This window comes from Takifugu flavidus, chromosome 16 (assembly GCF_003711565.1).
Source record: "Takifugu flavidus isolate HTHZ2018 chromosome 16, ASM371156v2, whole genome shotgun sequence".
In the NCBI taxonomy this organism is placed as follows: domain Eukaryota; kingdom Metazoa; phylum Chordata; class Actinopteri; order Tetraodontiformes; family Tetraodontidae; genus Takifugu; species Takifugu flavidus.
In genome coordinates, this window is record NC_079535.1 from 13,748,584 (window position 1) to 13,773,303 (window position 24,720).

The 24,720-nt window shown below is 54.9% G+C and overlaps 2 protein-coding genes and 1 gene segment (V, D, J or C); 1 reads left to right on the forward strand and 2 right to left on the reverse strand.

The window, feature by feature from the left end:
* The first annotated feature begins 104 nt into the window (after window positions 1-104).
* On the forward strand, window positions 105-15,239 carry LOC130513040 (papilin-like). The gene is given in 28 exon segments (XM_057011578.1): window positions 105-649; window positions 1,504-1,564; window positions 1,634-1,737; window positions 2,866-2,926; window positions 3,293-3,395; window positions 3,464-3,594; window positions 4,105-4,228; window positions 4,303-4,383; window positions 4,448-4,620; window positions 4,840-4,963; window positions 5,051-5,177; window positions 5,281-5,346; window positions 7,296-7,500; window positions 7,578-7,754; window positions 7,831-7,981; window positions 8,055-8,135; window positions 8,576-8,748; window positions 8,872-8,998; window positions 9,077-9,494; window positions 10,131-10,289; window positions 10,396-10,523; window positions 10,711-10,762; window positions 10,847-10,993; window positions 11,341-11,468; window positions 12,007-12,115; window positions 12,298-12,515; window positions 12,518-12,662; window positions 15,212-15,239. Coding segments are annotated over 27 exon segments (3,591 nt in total). The 5' UTR covers window positions 105-649; window positions 1,504-1,513.
* A 984-nt stretch (window positions 15,240-16,223) lies between these two features.
* Window positions 16,224-21,436, reverse strand: LOC130539820 (M1-specific T cell receptor beta chain-like). Its single transcript, XM_057058438.1, has 6 exons — window positions 21,287-21,436; window positions 20,906-21,217; window positions 18,021-18,083; window positions 16,536-16,883; window positions 16,440-16,469; window positions 16,224-16,363 (listed from the first exon to the last, which is right to left on the reverse strand). Exons 1-6 carry the CDS (start codon window positions 21,414-21,416, stop codon window positions 16,224-16,226), a joined length of 1,023 nt encoding a protein of 340 aa, XP_056914418.1. The 5' UTR covers window positions 21,417-21,436.
* Window positions 21,437-22,449: 1,013 nt separating this feature from the next.
* Window positions 22,450-24,010, reverse strand: LOC130539816 (T cell receptor beta variable 7-7-like). The segment is given in 2 exon segments: window positions 22,450-22,831; window positions 22,907-24,010. Coding segments are annotated over 2 exon segments (462 nt in total).
* Between the last annotated feature and the right edge of the window lie 710 nt (window positions 24,011-24,720).

Below are 24,720 nucleotides of genomic sequence, written 5' to 3' on the forward strand. Positions count from 1 at the left end.
AATAATCCCAGTGACAATAAAGGTGGGCGTGGTTTATCTTCACACCTCAAATCCAAGATTGTTTAATGGTCAAATTAGATGCATTTTAAAGTTTGGTTGGGTTGATCAAACTGATCGCTTGAGCTTCATCCCAGAGCTATAAAGTTTAAAGTTGAGTGTTTTGTTGCCTGGCGCTGGGAATTCTATCGTGGGACGAGGCTTCTTCCCAAACATTAACTGTGATTATGGCAGGTTAACCATGATTATGGCAGGTTAACCGTGATTATAGGAGGTTTACACAAACGGACACTTTGGCTAGTTGTTATTTTTACACTGTAAATTACAGCTTGACTTTACAGTCGGATTCTGTCGCGAGGAGCAGCTCCTTAAAAGCGCGCGGAAGACGGCGCGGAGGGATTTAACGTCGCCACTTTCTCTTCTCCTCTTCGCTTTCCTGTTTAACAGAGAAAACAGCGCGGCGGACGGAAGAGGGAGCCAGACCGAAGGCTGCCGGTTCGAACCCCCCTCGGCCCCTCGGCTCCGTCCAGGACAGCGCTGCCCTCTTCGGCTCAAAGCCGCGGAGAGAAGCCAGCCGACGGTCGCACCGCTGCCGCCGCTGCCGCCCGATTCTTCCGCCAGGAGCCGCAGAACAGCGTTTCTAATCCAGCGGGTGAGTTGCGCAGATTTATTCAGGCATAAAAGCCACACAAACCATGACAGAAAGGACAGAAAACGAGCGATTCTCACAACGGATTCTAAAGAATGTCCTGCTTCACTTATAGATTTTTAAATCTTGGTCGTGAAAAAGTGTTAACAGCCTCCAGCTACAACTGTTAATAAAGTCATTTATCTTGCACAAACATGTTCAACTCCAGCATGTACTTCCCATTATTTCCTTTATGGGGTTTTAATTTGCTGCTTGGAGTAATTTATGAGTTTGTCGTCAGCAAAAATGTAATGAGCCGACAGTAAAGCTGAAACAGAAGGATTTGGAGTTTATAAAGGAGGGAAATAACAGGAGAATATCAATAAAGAAGGATAAGAGGAAGGAGGAGAGGAGGAAGGAGGAGCAGAAGAGGAAGGAGGAAGGAGGAGAGGAGGAAGGAGGAGAGGAGGAAGGAGGAGAGGAGGAAGGAGGAGGAGGAGGAAGGAGGAGGAGAAGGAGGAGAAGAGGAAGGAGGAGAAGAAGAAGGAGAAGAAGAGGAAGGAGAAGAGGAAGGAGGAGAAGGAGGAGAAGAAGAAGGAGAAGAAGAGGAAGGAGAAGAAGAAGGAGGAGAAGAGGAAGGAGGAGGGACAGTAGCGGCGCTGACGTTGCTGTTTCTGGTCCAAACCTCCACCAGCAGTCCCAGCCTGGTGATCACCACATACATGATGTTTACCTGCTCGTCCTCCTACAGAAACTAACGGGGACACGTGGAGCTGTGATCAGGCTGGAGAGGTTCCTGCTCCCTTGTCGTTTGGCTCCGTCCCATTGAGCTCGTTTGTTGTTGCTCAACGGTTTAATCGTGACTCTTGTTGTTTCAGGGACGAGAAGATGCTGCTGCTCCTGCTGACGCTGCAGCTGCTGCTGCCTCCAGTCGTCCTGGTAACACCCAAACCTTTCAAGAGCCATTTTGTGACGAGGCAGCGCTTTAAAACTCAGTCTTTTCAGCAGATTCCCAGTTCAGATTACTGGGACTCGTGGGGCCCGTATGGGGAGTGCAGCCGCAGCTGCGGCAGTGGTGTGACCACCAGAACCCGGCGCTGTATCACCAGCAGGTACGATGGGGGGGGGGGGGTGCATAGATGAATAACTATGCTGGCTCCTCTTTACATCTGAGCAACAGGATGAGGATCCAGAGTCAGGCTCATTTTGGTCTCTTCATCTTCTTCGTCATCACACGGTGGCTGGGGGAGGAACGCGGGCTCAGAGCCTCAACCCCCCCAGATTAAGGCTGAGGCAGATCCCATCAGCTGCTCGCTGTCACCCAGTCAGGCCACAGGTGCTCAGCTCCACCTGCAGCGTTCCTGCTGTGGAGACGCTCCAGGAGAGCATCTGCTTGTCTGCTGCTTTGATGATTTCTCTTCATTAGTCCTTGATTGCTGCTCCTGTAATGAATCTCCAATTATAGTCGCCGTGTTTACTGCTGGCTGTACTGTCAGCATAACCGGGCCCCGTCCAGGCCTGCCTCCATCATTGAGCAACAGGAACCTTCAGACTGGCCCCCCTGGGCAGAACATTAGCTTTAACATGTCCAAACACTTTTCTGATTCACCTCGGTGGATAACGGGAAGAGTGAGTGTGATCCCCTGTCATCGCAGGCTTGGTTTAGGGTGAGGTCCTAAAGAGAACAGTCAGCCAGACTCACTCGCTGGCTGCTGAGTGACGCGCTGCTCCTGGACCTCCTGCATGAGCTGTCACGTCTTGTCTGACTAACTGGAACAGCTCTGCTCCATAATCTGATGACCTTTTCTGTCACGCCTCCACCTTACACCAGGTGTAGTTTGGAGGCTTCATGTGGATGGATGTGGTGAGAGGCACGTGCACGTCTTTATCGCATGTCTGCAGGATGGGCTCATATTGGCGTGTGAGCTGATGTTTGCACAAGCCTTGTGCTCGTGGCCACGAGGGTGGAGAGCCCATATTAAAGGCGACATTAAAGAGGAATGTCTGGTAACGTCAGAGCTGAAGCCGGTTATTTCTGGCCCGGCAGACAGTCTGAGTCGTGCTGGCGTTGCTGTAACACCTTTCTTCCTGATGGTGTTTGAGCCCATGCTGATCCACCTGCACACACTCCTCGTAGCAGCGATTAATGTGAGCCAGGCCGTCAGAGCAGGAACCACAAACGGGCCCTTTTGGGTCAGATTGGAGGATGTGTTGGTGAGTGAAACATCTGCTGCGTCCAGGGCTGATGGAGGACACAACTGTGTGGGACCAGACAAGTCTTTCCGCCTGTGCAACATCCAGGTGAGCAAACACGTCTGGCAGAAACCAAACCCTCACAAAAACAAATTCTACAGCCTTTAAGCACCTCTCGGGGACCTGGAACCGTGTAAATGCCCATTCCCAGATCAGGAGCTACTCCCCACGGGGGGTAGAGCCTCTTTATGTTGAACAGTAACCTCGGGGGGGTTGTGTGGAGCCAAATGACACCTCTGAAACTGTCAGTAAAGTAAGAAGTGACCTTTTCCACACAAAACGTGGCTCAAACACACAATGGAAGAGAGGAAAACCACTTCCTGGATGTAATGTGATCCAGGCACATGAAAGTGTAGATCCAGTCTGACGAACGTCTCCGATGAGATCAGTGACCCGCGTGTTTCTCCTGCTCAGGAGTGTCCGGAGGGATCCAGTGATTTCCGTGAAGACCAGTGCTCCCAGTTTGACGGCACAGATTTCCAGGGGAAACGCTACAAGTGGCTCCCGTATTACGGAGGTCAGGATCAAAGGCAGCGCTTTGGCCTTTGTGTCTCCAGTGACTTCAGATCGTTCTGTTTCTGACAGCCGACAATCCCTGCGAGCTGAACTGCTCCCCCCGAGGGGAGAACTTCTTCTACCGCCACCGCAGCGCCGTTGCTGACGGCACGCCCTGCCGTCCCGGGAGGAGGGACATTTGTGTGGACGGAGCATGTAAAGTGAGTCCGAAGCCAGAACGGCACCTTCAGATGAGTCAGTAACACAACGAACTGATAACGTGATAATGGAGCCGTGCAAACTCTGATCAATTAAGAATTGATCATTGATTAGAATGAAAACAGTGACGTCAGTCGTGGGACTTGAAAAACCTCCTAACGCCTCCCAGTCCCAGTCCTCCCACTTTCAGTGTTTTATTACCACTTTTACAGGAACACCGTCTTCTCACACGCGCCAGGATCTTTTACTTTGTCTCGGTTTGGCCCCTGAACCGACCCATTTGGCCCCGGGGTTAAACTGGGTTTAAAATATCGATTTTATGGTCACTGCAGGACTTGACTCCCTCGTTAAATGTTGATTTAAGTGCCCACCAACGACCCGTCTGATGGTAAATCTGACTAGTTCTAAATACATTTGATCCATATTTACCGTCTCAGCACCCAAAACCCTGGAAATAATGCTAACCACTGAATAAAGGTAAAGGTGACATGAAACTTGTCTCGCCTCTGCAGCGTCTGGGCTGTGACAACATGCTGGAGTCTTCTCAGCAGGAAGACCCCTGCCTGCAGTGTGGGGGGGCCGGACAGTCCTGCTACCGTGTCCACAACAGCTTCTCCCTGCAGGACCTGCAGACTGGTACGCTGCACCTTTACTGCTTTAATCAGCACACACGCAGACCCCTTCAGAACCTCGTGTGCTCATCATTCAAGGCTACAACCAGATGTTCATCATCCCTGTGGGAGCTACGACCATCAGCATCAGAGAGACAGTGGCCACACGCAACTACCTTGGTGGGTTCTTGGAGAAATCTCAGCTTCAATCCTCAGACGCTGACTAACCTCTGTGCGTGTTCAGCCATCAAGAACCTGCGCGGCGAGTACTACCTCAACGGCCACTGGGTCATCGACTTTTCCAGGGCGACGCCCATCGCTGGAACAACGCTGTACTACCAGCGAGGAGCTGAGGGTGACAACATCCCTGAAAGCATCACCGGCCGCGGCCCCACCACCGAACCTCTCGTGGTCGAGGTGGGAGGAAACATGCCTCGTCTCCCCGTGGTCTTTGAAAAGTCTGAAAACGAGAGAATTCCTGCTCCCGCAGCGTTATTCTGATCTGTGTGATGAGAAGAACAGCTCCACTGCATCATGTTCTCAAACAGATGGAACCCTGGCTCTGAGTGTCACGTTCCGACTCGTGGTGGAGATGATTGTGGCGTTGTAATTCTTATACGTGACGTCTCCTCTCAGCTGATCAGCCAGGAGCTGAACCAAGGAGTGGAGTATGACTATTACCTTCCACGTGGACGCTCCAGAGAGGGCTACTACTGGAGCTTGGGGTCCTGGTCCTCCTGCAGCAGCGAGTGTGGTTCAGGTAAGAGTCTTGACACGTCAGCACACCTCCCCTCATCTTTGCTCCATCACGTTTAATGGCAGCTCTGGAATTGTCCCCCTTCGTTAGGGTACCAGTCCCGCCTGGTCTTCTGCACCATTGATAATGAAGCCTACCCTGACTACCTCTGTGCATCTCTGCAGAGGCCACAGTCCAACCGCACATGCAATCCCCATCCGTGCCCTCAGACCCGCAGGTAAATTACAGACAGATGGCCCCAGGAGACATTTAAATAGAGTTTAACCTGCACGCATAAAGCTGAGGGCCGCTGTAATGACTGTTGTTATAACTGTCTGAAGGATGGCGTACCTGTATCCGCCACAGTTGTGGAAATCCTCAGAAAGACCCAGAGCTTATGTGCTGAGGTAACAGGGTCTGTGTTCCCAACCCGGGGGGAGAGCTGAACCATGACCTTCAAGAGTCTGGAACCACCCTTCTCTGATTCCTGCAAAAACCTTAACAAGTCTGAGGATTCAGATCCTCTTCTCAGGCCAAAATAGCAGTGGCAGAGAGTCGATTCCCCCCTCTCGGTTTCAGAACAGTTCCATCACAGGTTCTCCCCCTTCACACCCGTTTGCGTCTCTTTAGATGTTTCTGTGTTGAATGAAGGAATGAGGCAGTGGTTCATGTCAGAATCTCCTCATTTGTCCCAGTCACACTTGGCGCTCACCTGATGCCAGATTTGCCTCTCGGAGCCGTTCCTGAGCTGGGCTGCTGCCTGATTGCTTTACCAAACCTTTGTCTGTGTCTGTTGGTGTTGCTGGTGTGTTGTGAGGTGTTCCTAGGTTAAAGGTCGCCATGTAAACATCTGAGTGGGATGGTGTGGTGGTAGTAGAGAGCCAGCAGCGACTCTCTGGTACTTCCTGCATTCTTTGATGCTGCTGTAGCTGCTGCTGTAGCTGCTGCTGCTGCTGCTGTAGCTGCTGCTGCTGCTGCTGTAGCTGCTGCTGCTGTAGCTGCTGTAGCTGCTGCTGCTGTAGCTGTAGCTGCTGTAGCTGCTGCTGCTGTTGCTGTAGCTGCTGCTGCTGCTGTAGCTGCTGCTGCTGTAGCTGTAGCTGCTGTAGCTGCTGCTGCTGTAGCTGTAGCTGCTGTAGCTGCTGCTGCTGTAGCTGCTGCTGTAGCTGCTGCTGCTGCTGTAGCTGCTGCTGCTGTAGCTGTAGCTGCTGTAGCTGCTGCTGCTGTAGCTGCTGCTGTAGCTGCTGCTGTAGCTGCTGCTGCTGCTGTAGCTGCTGCTGCTGTAGCTGTAGCTGCTGTAGCTGCTGCTGCTGTAGCTGCTGCTGTAGCTGCTGCTGTGCTGCTGTAGCTGCTGCTGTAGCTGCTGCTGCTGTAGCTGCTGCTGCTGTAGCTGCTGCTGCTGTAGCTGCTGCTGCTGCTGCTGTAGCTGCTGCTGTTGCTGCTGTAGCTGCTGCTGTAGCTGCTGCTGCTGTAGCTGCTGCTGCTGTAGCTGCTGCTGCTGTAGCTGCTGCTGCTGTAGCTGCTGCTGTAGCTGCTGTAGCTGCTGCTGCTGCGCTGTAGCTGCTGCTGCTGTAGCTGTAGCTGCTGCTGCTGCTGTAGCTGCTGCTGCTGCTGTAGCTGCTGTAGCTGCTGCTGCTGTTGCTGTAGCTGCTGCTGCTGCTGTAGCTGCTGCTGCTGTTGCTGTAGCTGCTGTAGCTGCTGCTGCTGCTGTAGCTGTAGCTGCTGTAGCTGCTGCTGCTGCTGTAGCTGCTGCTGCTGTAGCTGTAGCTGCTGTAGCTGCTGCTGTAGCTGCTGCTGCTGTAGCTGCTGTAGCTGCTGCTGCTGTAGCTGCTGTAGCTGCTGCTGCTGTAGCTGTAGCTGCTGCTGTAGCTGCTGCTGCTGTAGCTGCTGTAGCTGCTGCTGCTGTAGCTGTAGCTGCTGTAGCTTCTGCTGCTGCTGTAGCTGCTGCTGCTGCTGCTGTAGCTGCTACTGCTGCTGCTGTAGCTTCTGCTGCTGCTGTAGCTACTGCTGTAGCTTCTGCTGCTGCTGCCTAGAAACCTGAGATGTTTGTGAAGCTTGGGTGTGGTTAACTGCACCCTCATTGTGTCCTGTAGTGGCGCCAGTAGGTGAAGGCTGTGGAGATACTGGAGATGAAATGTGAGCTTGCTGCTTGTAGTTGCTGCTTTCAGGTGTGCTTTAGTCAGTGCTTAGTATCAGCAGCTTCTCAGCCAAGCTTTAAAAGGCTTGTTGTTTTATTTGATGGATTTAGGTTGTATCTTTATGATAAACACCAACATGGTGGAGGCAGCTGGTTTGCTGTGTCTATCGTTATCACAACCTCCGACTCTCCTCGTCTTGTCTGTCCCGGTCGTCTCCCCAGCTGGAGAACTGGTGAGTGGAACTCCTGCTCTGTTTCCTGCGGGGGGGGCTCTCAGGTGCGCACCGTGGAGTGCGTCTCCCAGGATTCCGCTGGCCCCCGTGTCGTTGAGGACGCCGTTTGTGCCGCCTATGCTGAGGCCCCGCCCTCTTTGCAGACATGCAACATGCACACGTGTCCAGACTATCGTGTGGCTGGTTGGAGCGCGGTGAGTTATGAAATGGGTTTGTGGAGCACGTCTGCACGATGGAAATGTGGCGTTGATGTAAGACTTTGTGCCTGCAGTGCTCAGTCACGTGTGGATCAGGTGAGCAGACCAGAGAAGTCACCTGTGTTGACTCAAGAGGCACGAAAGTAGACGAGTTGTCCTGCGGCCATCGTCTGCGTCCACATCCTGTCCAGCGCTGTGAAATGGCGTCCTGTCCTACACACATGACGTGGCATGTGGGCGACTGGGGCCTGGTGAGGACACGAGGATGTTTGCTTGCTGTGGCGGCTGGTTTCCTCTCAGAATTAAGGCTGTATCTTTTCCCGGCAGTGTTCTAGGAGCTGTGGATCCGGCTCTCGAAATCGGGAGGTGATCTGCTCGGACCCAGAGAGGAACCTGTTCCCCATGCATGAGTGCAGTGGCCACCTGATGCCCCCCACAGTGGAGCGCTGCAACACGCAGCCCTGCCACAGGCCACAGAGTGAGTGAGTCCACGTTGCTGCTCTGACCTGCTAAAGGAACCCACGTAAGAGCGTCCTTCACTCTCTGTGCAGTGGCCCCCAGCATTCAGGACCCCCAAGGACACAACAAGACCCAGCGCATTTTCCAACCATACGCACGAGCGCACCCAACAGGTACAGCTGGTCCAGCATCTGTCCCAGAGCACCAACCACAGCTCCGATGATCTCACTCCATATTTCTGTGGAACCCGTGCAGCCCCCCCAATCGTACGAGTCCCACATTCAGCCCCTGTCCAAGCACCAATTATCCAGCCCTGATTGACGGGTTTTCAGGGGTCCCTGGACACTGTCGGGGCGATTAAAATGTTTCTGAAGCAGTGAGCTGTGCAAGTTCTGGCCTGGTGTGTCTGGCATGTTCTGGCACGCAGCATCGGCCCACTGGTCAGGAATGTGGAGTGTGCGGACTTGTGTTCATTTCCTGTGTGATTGTCCTTCTTCCTCAAGCGCGGCGTCATCTCTGTGTGGTCCAACTATGTGTGTGTTATTCTTCTGTTGTGTGTTCAGAAGCACAATAGCTGCCAGCATCTAAACACCTGAACTTGATCTGATCTTAGCCCAGAGGCCTGAGACTGACCTGACCCAGACCAACAGGCTCTACGGCCCCCACAGCGCCGCCCCCGTCCCCCACTGCAGCCAGTCCTATTACGGCTGCTGCCGGGACGGAGCGACGGCGTCTCAGGGCCCGAACGGAGAAGGCTGCGAGGAGTATGTGGCTCCTGCGCCCACGGTAAGCAAACTGGCAGCACCTTAACGCCAGCCAAGGTGAAGCGTTGAGCTGTTGACATCTGTCCCGTTCAGATTGAGTTATTCTATAGAAACAGAAAGTGCCTGTGGCGTCATGTTCCCGCAGCATGCTCCGTCTCTTCCCGCCGAGAATGCAGCTCAGTGCCGCTCCACCACCTACGGATGCTGTTATGACCGCACCACGCCTGCATCAGGACCCAATGGCGAGGGCTGCCCCAACCCACCCAATGACGGTAGGAGAACGGGCCTCATCCTGGCTGGTCGCCGTGCCCGCAGGCGGCCCTTCTGTGACGTGCTCTTTCTTCCTCCAGTTGAGCGCTCTCTTTGCTCCCTGCCTCGCGCTGCTGGCTCCTGCAGCACGTGGGTCCCCCGCTACCACTACGACACCATCTCCTCCAAGTGCGTGCACTTCTGGTTTGGTAGTTGCCATGGCAACAGCAACAACTTTGTGACCCAGGAAGAGTGCCAGAGGGCATGTCAGGTTCCTGCGCCCAGCCATCCGGACCAGAGGTCCGCCCATGCCGCCAGAGACGCCTCTGGCCCCGACAGATCGCCGGGCGGCGGCTCACCCAGCATGGGGGGAGTGTTCACGGCCCACGGCGCCCCTGAGGGCGGCGCTCGCAGACAGGCCTCCAGTGCTGCCACGCACGCTCGCAGAGGTAGAATCCAGCTGCGCTACCGTCGTCCTCTCCCTGCTACCGCGGCCCAGCATAGCGGCCCTGCGGCCAGGTAAGAAGCTCCGTGTCCCAGCCCCGCCCCCACGGGACTCCCTGCTGAGAAGCAGAAGAAGCACTTGTCCTACACACGTGCATCATGGACATCACGCGCACGTCTCTGTTATTTGTGCCTTAATGTGCGGCCTGGTAATATTTCCACTCTGTACGTCTCGTTGGTGCTGCTGTGCTTTGTCAGTCACGCTTGCTAAAGAAGCAACATCGTGTTCTAATTCCCAACGTCTGAAGGACGCGTGAAGCTCCCCGATGCCTCTGGACATTGTGCTGTTGATGTCGTCGTCCCGTGCACCACTGTGGGCTCTGTGTGGTGGGATCAAACTAATAAAGGCTCCTCTCTGGTGGTTGCTGTGTCCTCTCTCGTCTCACCTCACGTCTGTGTGGATCACCTCTTTTTCTGTGCAGTTTGCCCCATAAAGCTGTCCTTGTCCTTGTCTGGTCTTCAGCCCGTTAGCCGGTTGCTTCTGTCTCTGTTTCTCCCTGAGCTGTCTGGGATGAACCTCCCACGCCGGTTGTGGGCGCTCTTTATGCTTTCCTTGGTGGCACCTAAAGAAAGTTCCAACGGTGACTCTTCACTCTCCCTTGTCTCCGTCCTTCCTTCTTCCTCCTGTCCTCGTACGTGTCTTGTCTTCAGTTTGACGGTGGGTGCAGTGACCATCGATAAGAGCGACCCGTCCTCGGTGGAGGCTTTAGTCGGCCAAACAGTGGTGCTGCCCTGCAGAGTCAGCCCGCCGCCATCTTCAACTGTCTCCGTGGAATGGAGGAGAGACGGTGTCCCTCTGTCCAGCAGCAGGTCCGGGGACATTCAGCGGCATCGCGTGCACACGTGATGGGAGGGGGGGGGTTCCCCAGAGAGCCTGGGGGCTGTGATGCACCTTTTAATGCACCTTTTTCTTCAGGCATCACCAGCAGCCCAACGGGTCCCTGCTGATCGGCCCCCTCACAAAGCTCCACTCTGGTTGGTTCCTGTGTGTGGCGACGCGGGGGCAGGAGCGAGACCACCGTTACATCTACCTCTCTGTCACAGGTGATCAAAGGACCCTTCCTCAAAGTCCTCCTGTTCTTTCCTCTCTGATTTCGGTCGAATTGGGGCCAGATCGGGTCAAAACCGTCGGCAGTAAGGTGCTGAGGTCACGGACGAGGTCAGAGCTTCTGTCCTGACCTCCAGTCTTGACCTGTTCAATGACTCTACGTGTCCCCGTCATGTGTCACAGAAGGATCCGCTCAGCCGAGCCCGACCTCCCTCCCCAGAGACGGTTCTCCTCGGTAAGCTGGGACCTTGTTCAGGAAACCCAAATGTCTGTTTTCCACTTGTCTGACATCAGCTTCATCCTGCTGGGAATGTTTCAGGTTCAGTATCGAGCGATCCGGCTCGTCTCTGCTGGAAATGCGGTCCGGACAAACTGCCCGGCTTCCCTGCGAGATAGTTCCAGCGTCGGCACTTCAGTCTGTCAGCATCCAGTGGACCAAAGACGGACAGATCTCTAGTGACTCCAGGTAACTGCAGCGGGCGGCTGGACGGAGGGACAGACGGACGGGTGGGTGGACGGAGGGACGGACGGACGGGTGGTGGACGGAGGGACGGGTGGACGGGTGGGTGGACGGAGGGGCGGGTGGACGGAGGGACGGACGGACGGGTGGGTGGACGGAGGGACGGGTGGACGGAGGGACGGGTGGGTGGAGGGACGGGTGGACGGAGGGGCGGGTGGACGGAGGGGCGGGTGGACGGAGGGGCGGGTGGACGGAGGGGCGGGTGGACGGAGGGGCGGGTGGACGGAGGGACGGGTGGACGCAGCAGCGGAGGAGCCTCGGCTCCCCTGAAACTGTTCCCTTCTGTGTTTCAGGTATCAGCAGCTTCCTGACGGTTCTCTGAGCATCAGCGCTCTGAAGGCCGCTGACGCTGGACTCTTCACCTGCACAGTGTCCACGCAGCAGCAGCTGGAGCAGAGACAGCTGCAGCTCAGGGTCCAAAGTCAGTTTAATGTCTGTCTGTCTGTCTGTCTGTCTGTCTGTCTGTCTGTCTGTCTGTCTGTCTGTCTGTCTGTCTGTCTGTCTGTCTCTCTCTCTGTCTGTCTGTCTGTCTGTCTCTCTGTCTGTCTCTCTGCCTGTCTGTCTGTCTCTCTGTCTGTCTGTCTCTCTGTCTGTCTGTCCTCTCTGTCTGTCTGTCTGTCTGTCCTGTCTGTCTGTCTGTCTGTCTCTCTGTCTGTCTCTCTGTCTGTCCTCTCTGTCTGTCTCTCTGCCTGTCTGTCTGTCTGTCTGTCTGTCTGTCTCTCTGTCTGTCTGTCTCTCTGTCTGTCTGTCTGTCTCTCTGTCTGTCTGTCTCTCTCTCTCTCTGTCTGTCTGTCTGTCTGTCTCTCTGCCTGTCTGTCTGTCTGTCTGTCTGTCTCTCTGTCTGTCTGTCTCTCTGTCTCTGTACTGCTGCGACTCCTGCTCGTGTAGTTCCTGCCGGTGGCCAGCAGGGGGCAGTGTACCCAGGAATCCCCATTTAGTTTAAATGTGTTTTTGTGCAGCTGATCTGAGGATCACCACAGCTCCCAACAACATCCAGGTGTCTGAGGGCGGCGCGGCGCGGCTGCCCTGCGTGGTGTCGGGGGACAACGTCAGCATCGGCTGGTCCAGGTAGCGACGCTGCTCAGTGATCAATGATGACCCACACAGCTAAAAGGGCACCAAAACATCACAACAGTCAGGATCAGATGAATAATTCCCTTCTTTTTGTCTAAAACAATGTTTGACTCCATCCCAGAGTCACAGAAAAGGTCACCGGGTCAATTTCTGGTGGTTTTTGGTTTGTTGAACAGAAATGGCGTCCCGGTTCGCCCGGACGGTCGAAGCGTCCTGCTGTCCCCTGACGGCAGCCTGCTCCTACAGCAGGTGAAGCCTTCAGACGAGGGCACGTACACGTGCAACGCTTACACGGGCATCTACTCCGTGAGCGCCACGGCCCAGGTCCACGTCACCAGAGCTGCGGATGCCGGCACGGCCGCCCCCCCGGGCTGCTCCGACCGGCCCGAGCTGGCCACTGCAGGCTGATCGTGTTCGCGCGCCGTGCTCCATCCACTCCTCACTACTACTCCAGCTTCTGCTGCGCCAGCTGCACCAGGCACTCGCAGAGGAGCGCCAGGTTGCAGGGCGCCGCGGCTGACGGGACACAGACGGGACACAGGCGGACACAGGCGGGACACAGACGGGACACAGGCGGACACGGCGGGACACAGACGGGACACAGGCGGGACACAGACGGGACACAGACGGGACACAGGCAGGACACAGACGGGACACAGACGGGACACAGGCGGGACACGGGCGGACACAGACGGGACACAGGCGGGACACAGACGGGACAGACGGGACACAGGCAGACACGACGGGACACAGACGGGACCACAGGCGGGACACGACGGGACACAGGCGGGACAACAGACGGGACACAGACGGGACACAGGCGGGACACAGACGGGACACAGGCGGGACACAGGCGGGACACAGACGGGACACAGGCGGACCACAGACGGGACACAGGCGGGACACAGACGGGACACAGGCGGGACACAGACGGACACAGACGGGACACAGACGGGACACAGGCGGGACACAGACGGGACACAGGCAGGACAAACGGGCGGGACACAGGCGGGACACAGACGGGACACGGGCGGGACACAGACGCGACACAGACGGGACACAGGCGGGACACAGGCGGACCACAGACGAGACACAGGCGCGACACAGACGGACACAGGCGGGACACAGACGGGACACAGGCGGCACGGCGGGCCACAGGCGGGACACAGGCGGGCCACAGGCGGGACACAGGCGGGACACAGGCGGGCCACAGGCGGGACACAGGCGGGCCACAGGCGGACACAGGCGGGACACAGACGGCCACAGGCGGGACACAGACGGGCCACAGGCGGGACACAGACGGGCCACCGGCGGGACCAGGCTCGACACAGGCGCGACACAGACGGGACACAGGCGGGACACAGGCGGGACACAGGCGCGACACAGACGGGACACAGGCGGGACACAGGCGCGACACAGACGGGACACAGGCGGGACACAGGCGGGACACACGGGACACAGACGGACACAGCGGGACACAGGCGGACACAGGCGCGACACAGACGGGACACAGGCGGGACACAGGCGGGACACAGACGGGACCAGGCGGACACAGGCGGGACACAGGCGGGACACAGGCGCGACACCAGACGGGCCACAGGCGGACACAGGCGCGACACAGACGGGACACAGGCGGGACACAGGCGGGACACAGACGGGACACAGACGGGACACAGGCGGGACACAGGCGCGACACAGACGGGACACAGCGGGACACAGGCGGGACACAGACGGGACACAGGCGGACACAGGCGGACAAGGCGGGACACAGGCGCGACACAGACGGGACACAGGCGGGACACAGGCGGGACACAGGCGGGACACAGGCGCGACACAGACGGGACACAGCGGGACACAGGCGGGACACAGACGGACACAGACGGGACACAGGCGGGACACAGGCGCGACACAAGACGGGACACAGCGGGACACAGACGGGCCACAGACGGGACACAGGCGGGACACAGGCGGACACAGTCCTGGGAGCAGCTGCAGACAGGCCCTATAAAGCGTAAAGGCTGTTGAATGTGAGCAGTTATTTATCGTTAGGAACCTTATTCACTGATGGAGCTACTGTGTCAGTTCTGTTTTTTAGAGACGTATTCATTGTTTGGATTTTAAGCCATTTAAACCTTTGGTTTGTTTGCTTTTATTTTGGTTTTAAAGTCTATTTTGTATTCACTGAACAAATGTCCTATTTTCTCATCACAGTTTTTTATGTCGGATTTGATAATAAAAGTAATATTTTCATTGAAAGGCCTCCTCAGATGTTTCTGTTGAACCGGCCCTGAAAGGTCCCCACAGTGGAGGTAGAACTCTGCTCCTTCACACACCTGCAGGCAGGTGATCTGCTCACCTGAGCTTCCACACCGGCCCTTCATCAGCCCTCACCTGTGGCTGCACCCTAACCCTGGAAAAGAGGAAAGCTAAACTCTGCATGGACCAGCAGGACACGTGAGTTCAACAGGTCCTGGTCCATCATTCAGGTCTGTTTGGTTCTGACCCGGGTCCCTCATGGGTGTTAGCTGGAATGCTAGCAGTTAGCTACAGTGGCCTGAACCTTGAGAGAGAAGTGTTTCTCATCGTTCCTCATGAGCTCCAACATTACTACAGAGTGTGTGTGTGTGTGTGTGTGTGTGTGTGTGTGTGTGTGTGTGTGTGTGTGTGACCTGCTTATTTCCTGTTGCTGGCTGACGTGACAGATGCTGCTTCCTGTTTACGGCCCAAACGGGTTTTTCTCTGATCAAAACAGGAAACTGAGTCATCAGACGCTGCTGGATGGAACCTTTTTGGTCTGGTTTCGTTCTCAATTTGAGTGATTTGATTGTTGATGCAGTTTTATTCCTCCAACTGCTTTGGCTGATCCGCCGCCGTGCGTTGCCCCTGTTTTGGGACGTTGTTGTGTGTAGCGGAGCCTGTGTGTGTGTGTGTGTGCGTGCGCGTGCGTGCGTGTGTGCGTGCGCCCGTGGCTGCAGACGTGCAGCCCAGCGCGGGTGCAGGTGCCGTGGAGGCTGCGGTGAAGGTCGTTTCTCGGCACCGAGCGCGCTGCTGGCTGCTGTGCGACCACATCCTCCCTCTGCACCGTTTCAGCGCCCGCTCTCGCCTCCTGCTCTGCTAGAGTTCACTTCCTGTTTACGTGGGCGGTTGTCACATTCTCCACTGACAGTAGCTGCTACAGACGCAGCTGAAGCATAAAGGGGCTAAAATGTCATCGGGGGGAGGAGGAACCTCAAGGCTCAGTTCTTGGAGCCTTTTTGAAGCTTACAGATGTTCCTCAACCATCCTTTGGTTTCACCGTTGTGCTGATGACACTATAACAGGTTCATAGGTTGTATTTTATTTCTCTGCACCATCAATGACTCTAAACCAGGGGTGGGCAAACATTTTGATTTGTGGGCCACAATGGGTTCTAACATTTGACAAAGGGGCCGGACCAGGAGCAGATGGATGGATGGAGTGCTTTGGTAACCTCACCTCATTGGAGAAAAAATACACATCTTGGGATATGGAGAAAACATGTGCTTTAATTTCAAATGAAAATGAAGAGAAGCATTACAACAAAATATCTGACTTTGGAATGAGTCTTAAAACACTTAAAATCAAATGAATAAAATGTGCCTTTTTAAAAAAAATGAATAACCATTTCTATTTTAAAGCACTGAAAGTTCTGTTATCCTTCAGGATATCACCATCACTCTCCTCCTGACTCCTCTTTTTTCTAGTGGGAAAACACCAGAATTGCAGTGAAAATTTAACATTAACAAGGTTTATTCATTTAATTTTTCAAGTTTGGCGGGCCGGATTAAAACGTTTAACGGGCCGCGTGTGGCCCCCGGGCCTTAGTTTGCCCATGCCTGCTCTAAACTCTGTTTCTCCCATATTTAAAGCAAACTGAGCCACAACCCTTTAGTCACTTTTAGAACTTTTATTACAAGAGAAAACAAGTTAATGGAAGTTTTACACAGTTGCAAACAATTTTGTGTTCAAATGTGATTTCACCGTTCACGTCTCAGAGGTTCTGCTTCCCCGTCCAACCCTGCAATAGAAACAGGAACAACCAGAACCGTGAGAGTAGTCAGACCACAGGAAGGGCTCCAGCAGCTCACCTGTCCCAGGTGTGAAACACCAAACCTACCTGCAGCTTCCAGGCCAGAAAGATCACGAAGGCCCCGTAGACGACGCTCTTGAGGATGAAAACGCCGTAGGAGAGCTTGGCGGCCTGCGTGATCCTCAGATAGGTCTCTGTGGAGCGGCGCGACATTTAGAGTGTGTGTGTGTGAGTGTGTGTGTCTGTGTCTGTGTGTGTGTGTGTGCTCACCTCTGCTCATCACCTCTGTGGCCGCGGCAGCTGCAGAGAGGAGACATCAGTCAGCAGGGTCTGGGGTCAAAGGTCAGGGCTGATAGTATCACGTACCTTCACCCTGGAGCGAAGCGCTGTACAGCTCTGTGCTGGTTCCGTTAAAGAAGCTGATAATGCAGGTGAAGTCGGAGTCTGGACGGAACCAGTCCTCAGCAGAGACCCTCAGTCTGCTGCTGATCCTGTAGAACCTCCCCTCGGCCCGCAGGGCGGCGCCGTCCGTCGCCACGCCGTCCGTCACCTTTTGCCCGTTGACCTCCCAGGACACGCTCACGTGGTCCGGGTAGAATCCGCTGGCCACGCAGACGATGGTCTTCTTCCTTATTTGGTCTTTTTGGTTGCGACACTCTCTGGAGGACGGCGGCAGCAGCGTGACCGTCGGCCTGGTGACGTTGAGACCCGTTTCTGGACGGACAAGTGACAAAAGCCGCTCCGCTTACTGACGGCTGCAGCAAAGCGTCTGCCAGCACCGACGGAAAAGCGACCGGGCTAATCTGTCTCCGACCTGCCTCCGCGCACAGAACCGGACTCGGAACATCTCTGGCCGTCAGCGGCTGCCGCTCGGACTTCTGCACGTTTGTCAAACCAGCAAAACGACCCGAAACCCCCCCACGAGCCACGTTTATGTTCAGAAAAGGGCAACGGACATTGAAATCTTCCCATTTTCTTACCGAGAACCGTCACTCTGGTGCCGCTGCCGAAGATCGCTGGATCATAGTTGTCACACTGACACGAGCTGAGAGCAAAAGCGCGTCCGGAGCGGCGCGGCGCGGCGCGGCGCTGGTGCCGGTGCCGTGGTTCTCAAACACATCTGCTCATTTCTCACCACCTTCAGCACCACTGAAATGAAGCTAAAGCTGAGCTTCTGCCTCATTTCTCTCATTTCTGAGCTAAAACCGTTAACTTGGTTCCGGCAGCGAAGGAAGCGTGAAAGCCTCCAGTCACGGTGAACTGGGCCAGAACCCGAAGACAAACCTTCCTCTCTGATTTCTCTCTTTAAAACAGAACCTTCTGGCACCACAAGCAAAACCTCGACAACGTCCTGCTTAAAGTGTTCAGCTCAAGGTGACATCAATGTGGCCAAACTTACCAAGAACTGTCAGTTTGGTTCCAGACCCGAAGTACGCTTCATAAGTTGCACAGAGTTCAAGCGTGGCACCAGAACCATTAGCGTCAAACATTTGAAACAGCCTTTCAGAGGCTAAGCTACCGCTGCAGCCTTTCCGAGTTTTATCTCAGTTCCTTACTTACCCAGAACCGTCACCCTGGTTCCTGGTCCAAAATAAGCTTCAGCATTGTCACAGTGTAAAAATACTGAGCATCAAACTGGTAGTCTGACAACTGCTGCTTCTGTCAGTGATGATGCTCTCAAACATCCCGATAAGCTCCAAACACAGAAATAAAATCAAATATTTACCCAGAACTGTCACCCTGGTTCCTGGTCCAAAGTGAACAGGCTCAGTGTTTGTCACAGCGGCGCTACTTTAGCTCAAAAGTTCAGCTTTGGTATCCTCTCTTAAACAGTCTTAAACTGGGACTTACCCAGAACCGTCACCCTGGTTCCTGGTCCAAAGTAAGCTTCAGCTCCAGTGACACACTGAAAGTCTCCCGGACCGAAAAGTCAGCAAAGCTTCCAGAATAATCCAGATGAATAATCCAGAGGATGAAGAGGCCTCACAGCTTCTTCACAGCTTCACCACCTCCAAACCTGGATTGTTGAGTGTGGATCTTTCAAGTTTTGAACTCATGATCTGAGAGACATTTTTCATCTTTCCAGCTCATCTTCTGGAAGTGAACAGGTTCTGAAGGCCCGGCTGTGCCGGCCTGCTGAGAGCAGCAGCGCAGCTTCAGAGCAGCAGCTTCAGAGCAGCAGCTTCAGAGCTGCAGCTTCAGAGCTGCAGCTTCAGAGCAGCTTCAGAGCAGCTTCAGAGCAGCTGCAGTCATCTGAGACAGCGGCTCCTCATGAGAGCAGGTTTTTGTACGGCGGCTCTATTGGAGTGTATCACCGTGGCCCCCTGTCCCCACCGTGAGAAAACATCACACAAAAACCTGCTGTTCCGCCCTGGTGGTGTCTCCTTCCTCCACCCAGCTCCTCCGTATCTCAGCCTCCATCTCTGTGGCAGCAGCTGAGCTCAACAACCAGGCTGCTGTGTGGAGGCTCAGAGAAGACCAGGACCAGGAAGGAAGAGAGAAACAGCTCTGTGGCAGGGCTGCAGATGTTTCAGGAAGTGACATCACAGCTGGACCCACCTCTTTGTGAATTCATTCTGAATGTCTTGTTTGAAAGATTCACCTTGATGTTGATATGATCATCCCGACTCATTTACATCCTCTCATGTCTCTGTTAGTGTAATGACGCGTGTAGCCTGAAGGGGGCGCCGAGTGTTTCTGAAGACACGGCTCCACCTTTGTGTCCACGTCAGTCCTGGAGCCTCCTGCTGCGCTCGGGCCGGTGGGCTCGCGGCTTCTCCTCCTCCTGGTGGGAGGTGTGTGAGCAGAAGAGAGGGAGACATTCTGCAAGAGCACTTTTTTCTATTTGTTCTCTCCTTTTTGTGTGAATTTTGTTGAATGTAGTTGTTTGTTAGATTTATTGGGGGGGGGTTCCAAATTAGTTTAGTGTGTGTGGTGTGTGGTGTGGTGTGGCGGCCAACGCCTCATTTCCACCTATAAAAAACAGTAAATATTAACATTGCAGGGAAATTTAGGCGTGCGTGTGTGTACGTGTGTGTGTGTACGTGTGTGTGTACGTGTGCGTGTGTGCTGCTGTTTGTGTTCAGCCTCCTCCCACGTTGGTGTCACTGTGCTCACTGACAGCACAGAAGATCAGACCTTCATCTGCTGCCTCCAGGTCTTCACCGTAAACGTTCCGCTCTCAGCGTTTGGCTTCGTGGCTGAGAATTTCCTCTTGTCGGAATTCCCAAAATCATGGTCTGCTCCGACTGTTGTGAACACGATGAGCTTCATGTGTTCCCCCCGCAACTGTCTGTACCAGTACATCTGGTAGTAGGCCGCTGCCCTTCGTGTGTTTGCAGTTTATGGTCACGTCGTCACCTTGGTGCGTCCACAGTTGCTCCGGCTGTGTGACGTCACTGCCAGCGACCAAACCTGCAGCTGGAAACATCACAGCTCAACATCTGTCACCCAGGAGGTTGTGTTGGCGTGGGACGGTGCTGAACGTACCTGCACACAGCAGCACCCCAGCCACCACAACACAGCTGCTTCCTTCACCATCACGTCCAATTTGTTTCTGAGAGTCTGAGGGCGACGTTGAAAAGCTGCTGTGGGAGGAGCCTCACTCAGCTCTGACATCACTTCCTGTGAGAGTGAGTGAGTGAGTGAGTGAGTGAGTGAGTGAGTGAGTGAGTGGTGTGTGTGTGGTGTGTGTGTGTGTGTGTGTGTGTGTGTGTGTGTGTGGCGGCCAACGCCGGTTGAGCAGGAAACACGGAGTGAAAGTGGGGGCGGGCTCCGTGTGGAGGAGGTGGTTCTGGCTACAGGGGGCGGTGGTGTGACGGGGGTCACTGTGGGGGGACAGTTTGATCAGGTGACCCTGCTGACGCTGACGATCACCCTGTCAAACGTGCCGCCGTTCATGAGTGACGAGTTCCTGGCCCTCCCGACATGGGAAGGTAGTGCCCCATCAGAAAGGGCGAGGACGCATTGAAGTTAAAAAAATGGCCTTCGCCAGCCTGCTGGAGGGTCAGGTACAGGGTGCACTGGTCAGGTCCTGGATTCAGAACATCAGAGATGGACGACCCCTCTGGGCTGGAGGAGAAGCATGGGCAGACTGGGGTCGTCCGTCCTGTTGACGGGCACAGGGCAGGAACGCGTAGAGCCGGGCCAGATAAGGGAGCGTGCAGCGGAGTTTTTTCGTGCCTCTACGCCAGCGAGAACCATGAGAATGAGGCTCTGTTTGAGGGGTTCTGCAGGGAGCTGCCTCAGGTCTCTGAGGAAACGAACTCAGGCGAACTGGCGCCCTGTGTCTCTGCTGTGTTTGGACTACAAAATTCTGTCCAAGGCTTTGGCTACCAGGTTGGAGGAAGCTATGGAGCAGGTCCTCCACTGAGATCAGACCTACTGTGTGCCCGCCAGGTCCATGGTGGACAACGTCCACCTAATTCGGGATGTTCTGGAGGTCTCTAGCTCATTAGGCATCGATACTGGTCTCATTTCGTTAGATCAGGAAGAGACTTTTGACCGAGTTGAGCAAGGGAACCCATAGTGCACAGAGCCAGGCTGGATGTCTCCAACAGAAGAGGGATGCCTCCTTTCCTCAAGAATACCTCATCAGTAGTGGGTGGGCTCAGAAAGGGGGCGGGGCCTCCTCATTTCCACCTATATTAACATTGCAGGGAAATTTAGGCTGGTGTGTGTGTGTGCGTGTGTGTGCGCTGCTGTTTGTGTTCAGCCTCCTCCCACGTTGGTGTCACTGTGCTCACTGACAGCACAGAAGATCAGACCTTCATCTGCTGCCTCCAGGTTCTTCACCGTAAACGTTCCGCTCTCAGCGTTTGGCTTTGTGGCTGAGAATTTCCTCTTGTCGGAATTCCCAAAATCATGGTCTGCTCCGACTGTTGTGAACACGATGAGCTTCATGTGTTCCCCCCGCAACTGTCTGTACCAGTACATCTGGGAGTAGCTGCTGCCCTTCGTGTGTTTGCAGTTTATGGTCACGTCGTCACCTTGGTGCGTCCACAGTTGCTCCGGCTGTGTGACGTCACTGCCAGCGACCAAACCTGCAGCTGGAAACATCACAGCTCAACATCTGTCACCCAGGAGGTTGTGTTGGCGTGGGACGGTGCTGAACGTACCTGCACACAGCAGCACCACCAGCCACCACAACACAGCTGCTTCCTTCACCATCACGTCCAATTTGTTTCTGAGAGTCTGAGGGCGACGTTGAAAAGCTGCTGTGGGAGGAGCCTCACTCAGCTCTGACATCACTTCCTGTGAGAGTGAGTGAGTGAGTGTGTGTTTGTGTGTGTGTGTGTGGTGTGTGTGTGTGTGTGGTGTGTGTGTGTGTGTGGCGGCCAACGCCGGGTTGAGCAGGAAACACGGAGTGAAAGTGGGGGCGGGCTCCGTGTGGAGGAGGTGGTTCTGGCTACAGGGGACGGTGGTGTGACGGGGGTCACCGTGGGGGGACAGTTTGATCAGGTGACCCCGCTGACGATCACCCTGTCAAACGTGCCGCCGTTCATGAGTGACGAGTTCCTGGCCGTCCCGACATGGGAAGGTAGTGCCCCCATCAGAAAGGGCGAGGACGCATTGAAGTTAAAAAAAATGGCCTTCGCCAGCCTGCTGGAGGGTCAGGTACAGGGTGCACTGGTCAGGTCCCGGATTCAGAACATCAGAGATGGACGACCCCTCTGGGCTGGAGGAGAAGCATGGGCAGACTGGGGTCGTCCGTCCTGTTGACGGGCACAGGGCAGGAACGCGTAGAGCCGGGCCAGATAAGGGAGCGTGCAGTGGAGTTTTTTCGTGCCTCTACGCCAGCGAGAACCATGAGAATGAGGCTCTGTTTGAGGGGTTCTGCAGGGAGCTGCCTCAGGTCTCTGAGGAAACGAACTCAGGCGAACTGGCGCCCTGTGTCTCTGCTGTGTTTGGACTACAAAATTCTGTCCAAGGCTTTGGCTACCAGGTTGGAGGAAGCTATGGAGCAGGTCCTCCACTGAGATAAGACCTACTGTGTGCCCGGCAGGTCCATGGTGGACAACGTCCACCTAATTCGGGATGTTCTGGAGGTCTCTAGCTCATTAGGCATCGATACTGGTCTCATTTCGTTAGATCAGGAAGAGACTTTTGACCGAGTTGAGCAAGGGAACCCATAGTGCACGGAGCCAGGCTGGATGTCTCCAACAGAAGAGGGATGCCTCCTTTCCTCAAGAATGCCTCATCAGTAGTGGGTGGGCTCAGAAAGGGGGCGGGGCCTCCTCATTTCCACCTATAAAAACCAGTAAATATTAACAACGCAGGGAAATTTAGGCTGGTGTGTGTGCGTGCGTGTGTGTGTGCTGCTCTTTGTGTTCAGCCTCCTCCCACGTTGGTGTCACTGTGCTCACTGACGGCACAGAAGATCAGACCTTCATCTGCTGCCTCCAGGTTCTTCACCGTAAACGTTCCGCTCTCAGCGTTTGGCTTCGTGGCTGAGAATTTCCTCGTGTCGGAATTCCCAAAATCATGGTCTGCTCCGACTGTTGTGAACACAATGAGCTTCATGTGTTCCCCCCGCAACTGTCTGAACCAGTACATATAGAAGTAGCTGCTGCCCTTCGTGTGTTTGCAGTTTATGGTCACGTCGTCACCTTGGTGCGTCCACAGTTGCTCCGGCTGTGTGACGTCACTGCCAGCGACCAAACCTGCAGCTGGAAACATCACAGCTCAACATCTGTCACCCAGGAGGTTGTGTTGGCGTGTGACGGTGCTGAACGTACCTGCACACAGCAGCACCACCAGCCACCACAACACAGCTGCTTCCTTCACCATCACGTCCAATTTGTTTCTGAGAGTCTGAGGGCGACGTTGAAAAGCTGCTGTGGGAGGAGCCTCACTCAGCTCTGACATCACTTCCTGTGAGAGTGAGTGAGTGAGTGTGTGTGTGTGTGTGTGTGTGTGTGTGTGTGTGTGTGTGTGTGTGTGTGTGTGGCGGCCAACGCCGGGTTGAGCAGGAAACACGGAGTGAAAGTGGGGGCGGGCTCCGTGTGGAGGAGGTGGTTCTGGCTACAGGGGGCGGTGGTGTGACGGGGGTCACCGTGGGGGGACAGTTTGATCAGGTGACCCCGCTGACGATCACCCTGTCAAACGTGCCGCCGTTCATGAGTGACGAGTTCCTGGCCCTCCCGACATGGGAAGGTAGTGCCCCCATCAGAAAGGGCGAGGACGCATTGAAGTTAAAAAAAATGGCCTTCGCCAGCCTGCTGGAGGGTCAGGTACAGGGTGCACTGGTCAGGTCCCGGATTCAGAACATCAGAGATGGACGGCCCCTCTGGGCTGGAGGAGAAGCATGGGCAGACTGGGGTCGTCCGTCCTGTTGACGGGCACAGGGCAGGAACGCGTAGAGCCGGGCCAGATAAGGGAGCGTGCAGTGGAGTTTTTTCGTGCCTCTACGCCAGCGAGAACCATGAGAATGAGGCTCTGTTTGAGGGGTTCTGCAGGGAGCTGCCTCAGGTCTCTGAGGAAACGAACTCAGGCGAACTGGCGCCCTGTGTCTCTGCTGTGTTTGGACTACAAAATTCTGTCCAAGGCTTTGGCTACCAGGTTGGAGGAAGCTATGGAGCAGGTCCTCCACTGAGATCAGACCTACTGTGTGCCCGGCAGGTCCATGGTGGACAACGTCCACCTAATTCGGGATGTTCTGGAGGTCTCTAGCTCATCAGGCATCGATACTGGTCTCATTTCGTTAGATCAGGAAGAGACTTTTGACCGAGTTGAGCAAGGGAACCCATAGTGCACGGAGCCAGGCTGGATGTCTCCAACAGAAGAGGGATGCCTCCTTTCCTCAAGAATGCCTCATCAGTAGTGGGTGGGCTCAGAAAGGGGGCGGGGCCTCCTCATTTCCACCTATATAAACCAGTAAATATTAACATTGTAGGGAAATTTAGGCTGGTGTGCGTGTGTGTGTGCTGCTGTTTGTGTTCAGCCTCCTCCCACGTCGGTGTCACTGTGCTCACTGACGGCACAGAAGATCAGACCTTCATCTGCTGCCTCCAGGTTCTTCACCGTAAACGTTCCGCTCTCAGCGTTTGGCTTTGTGGCTGAGAATTTCCTCTTGTCGGAATTCCCAAAATCATGTTCTGCTACGGTTGTTGTAAACACGATGAGCTTCATGTGTTCCCCCCGCAACTGTCTGTACCAGTACATCTGGTAGTAGCTGCTGTCCTTCGTGTGTTTGCAGTTTATGGTCACGTCGTCACCTTGGTGCGTCCACAGTTGCTCCGGCTGTGTGACATCACTGCCAGCGACCAAACCTGCAGCTGGAAACATCACAGCTCAACATCTGTCACCCAGGAGGTTGTGTTGGCGTGGGACGGTGCTGAACGTACCTGCACACAGCAGCACCACCAGCCACCACAACACAGCTGCTTCCTTCACCATCACGTCCATTTTGTTTCTGAGAGTCTGAGGGCGACGTTGAAAAGCTGCTGTGGGAGGAGCCTCACTCAGCTCTGACATCACTTCCTGCGAGAGTGAGTGAGTGAGTGAGTGAGTGAGTGAGTCCGCCACGATCTTGGAGACAGTAGAAGATTGT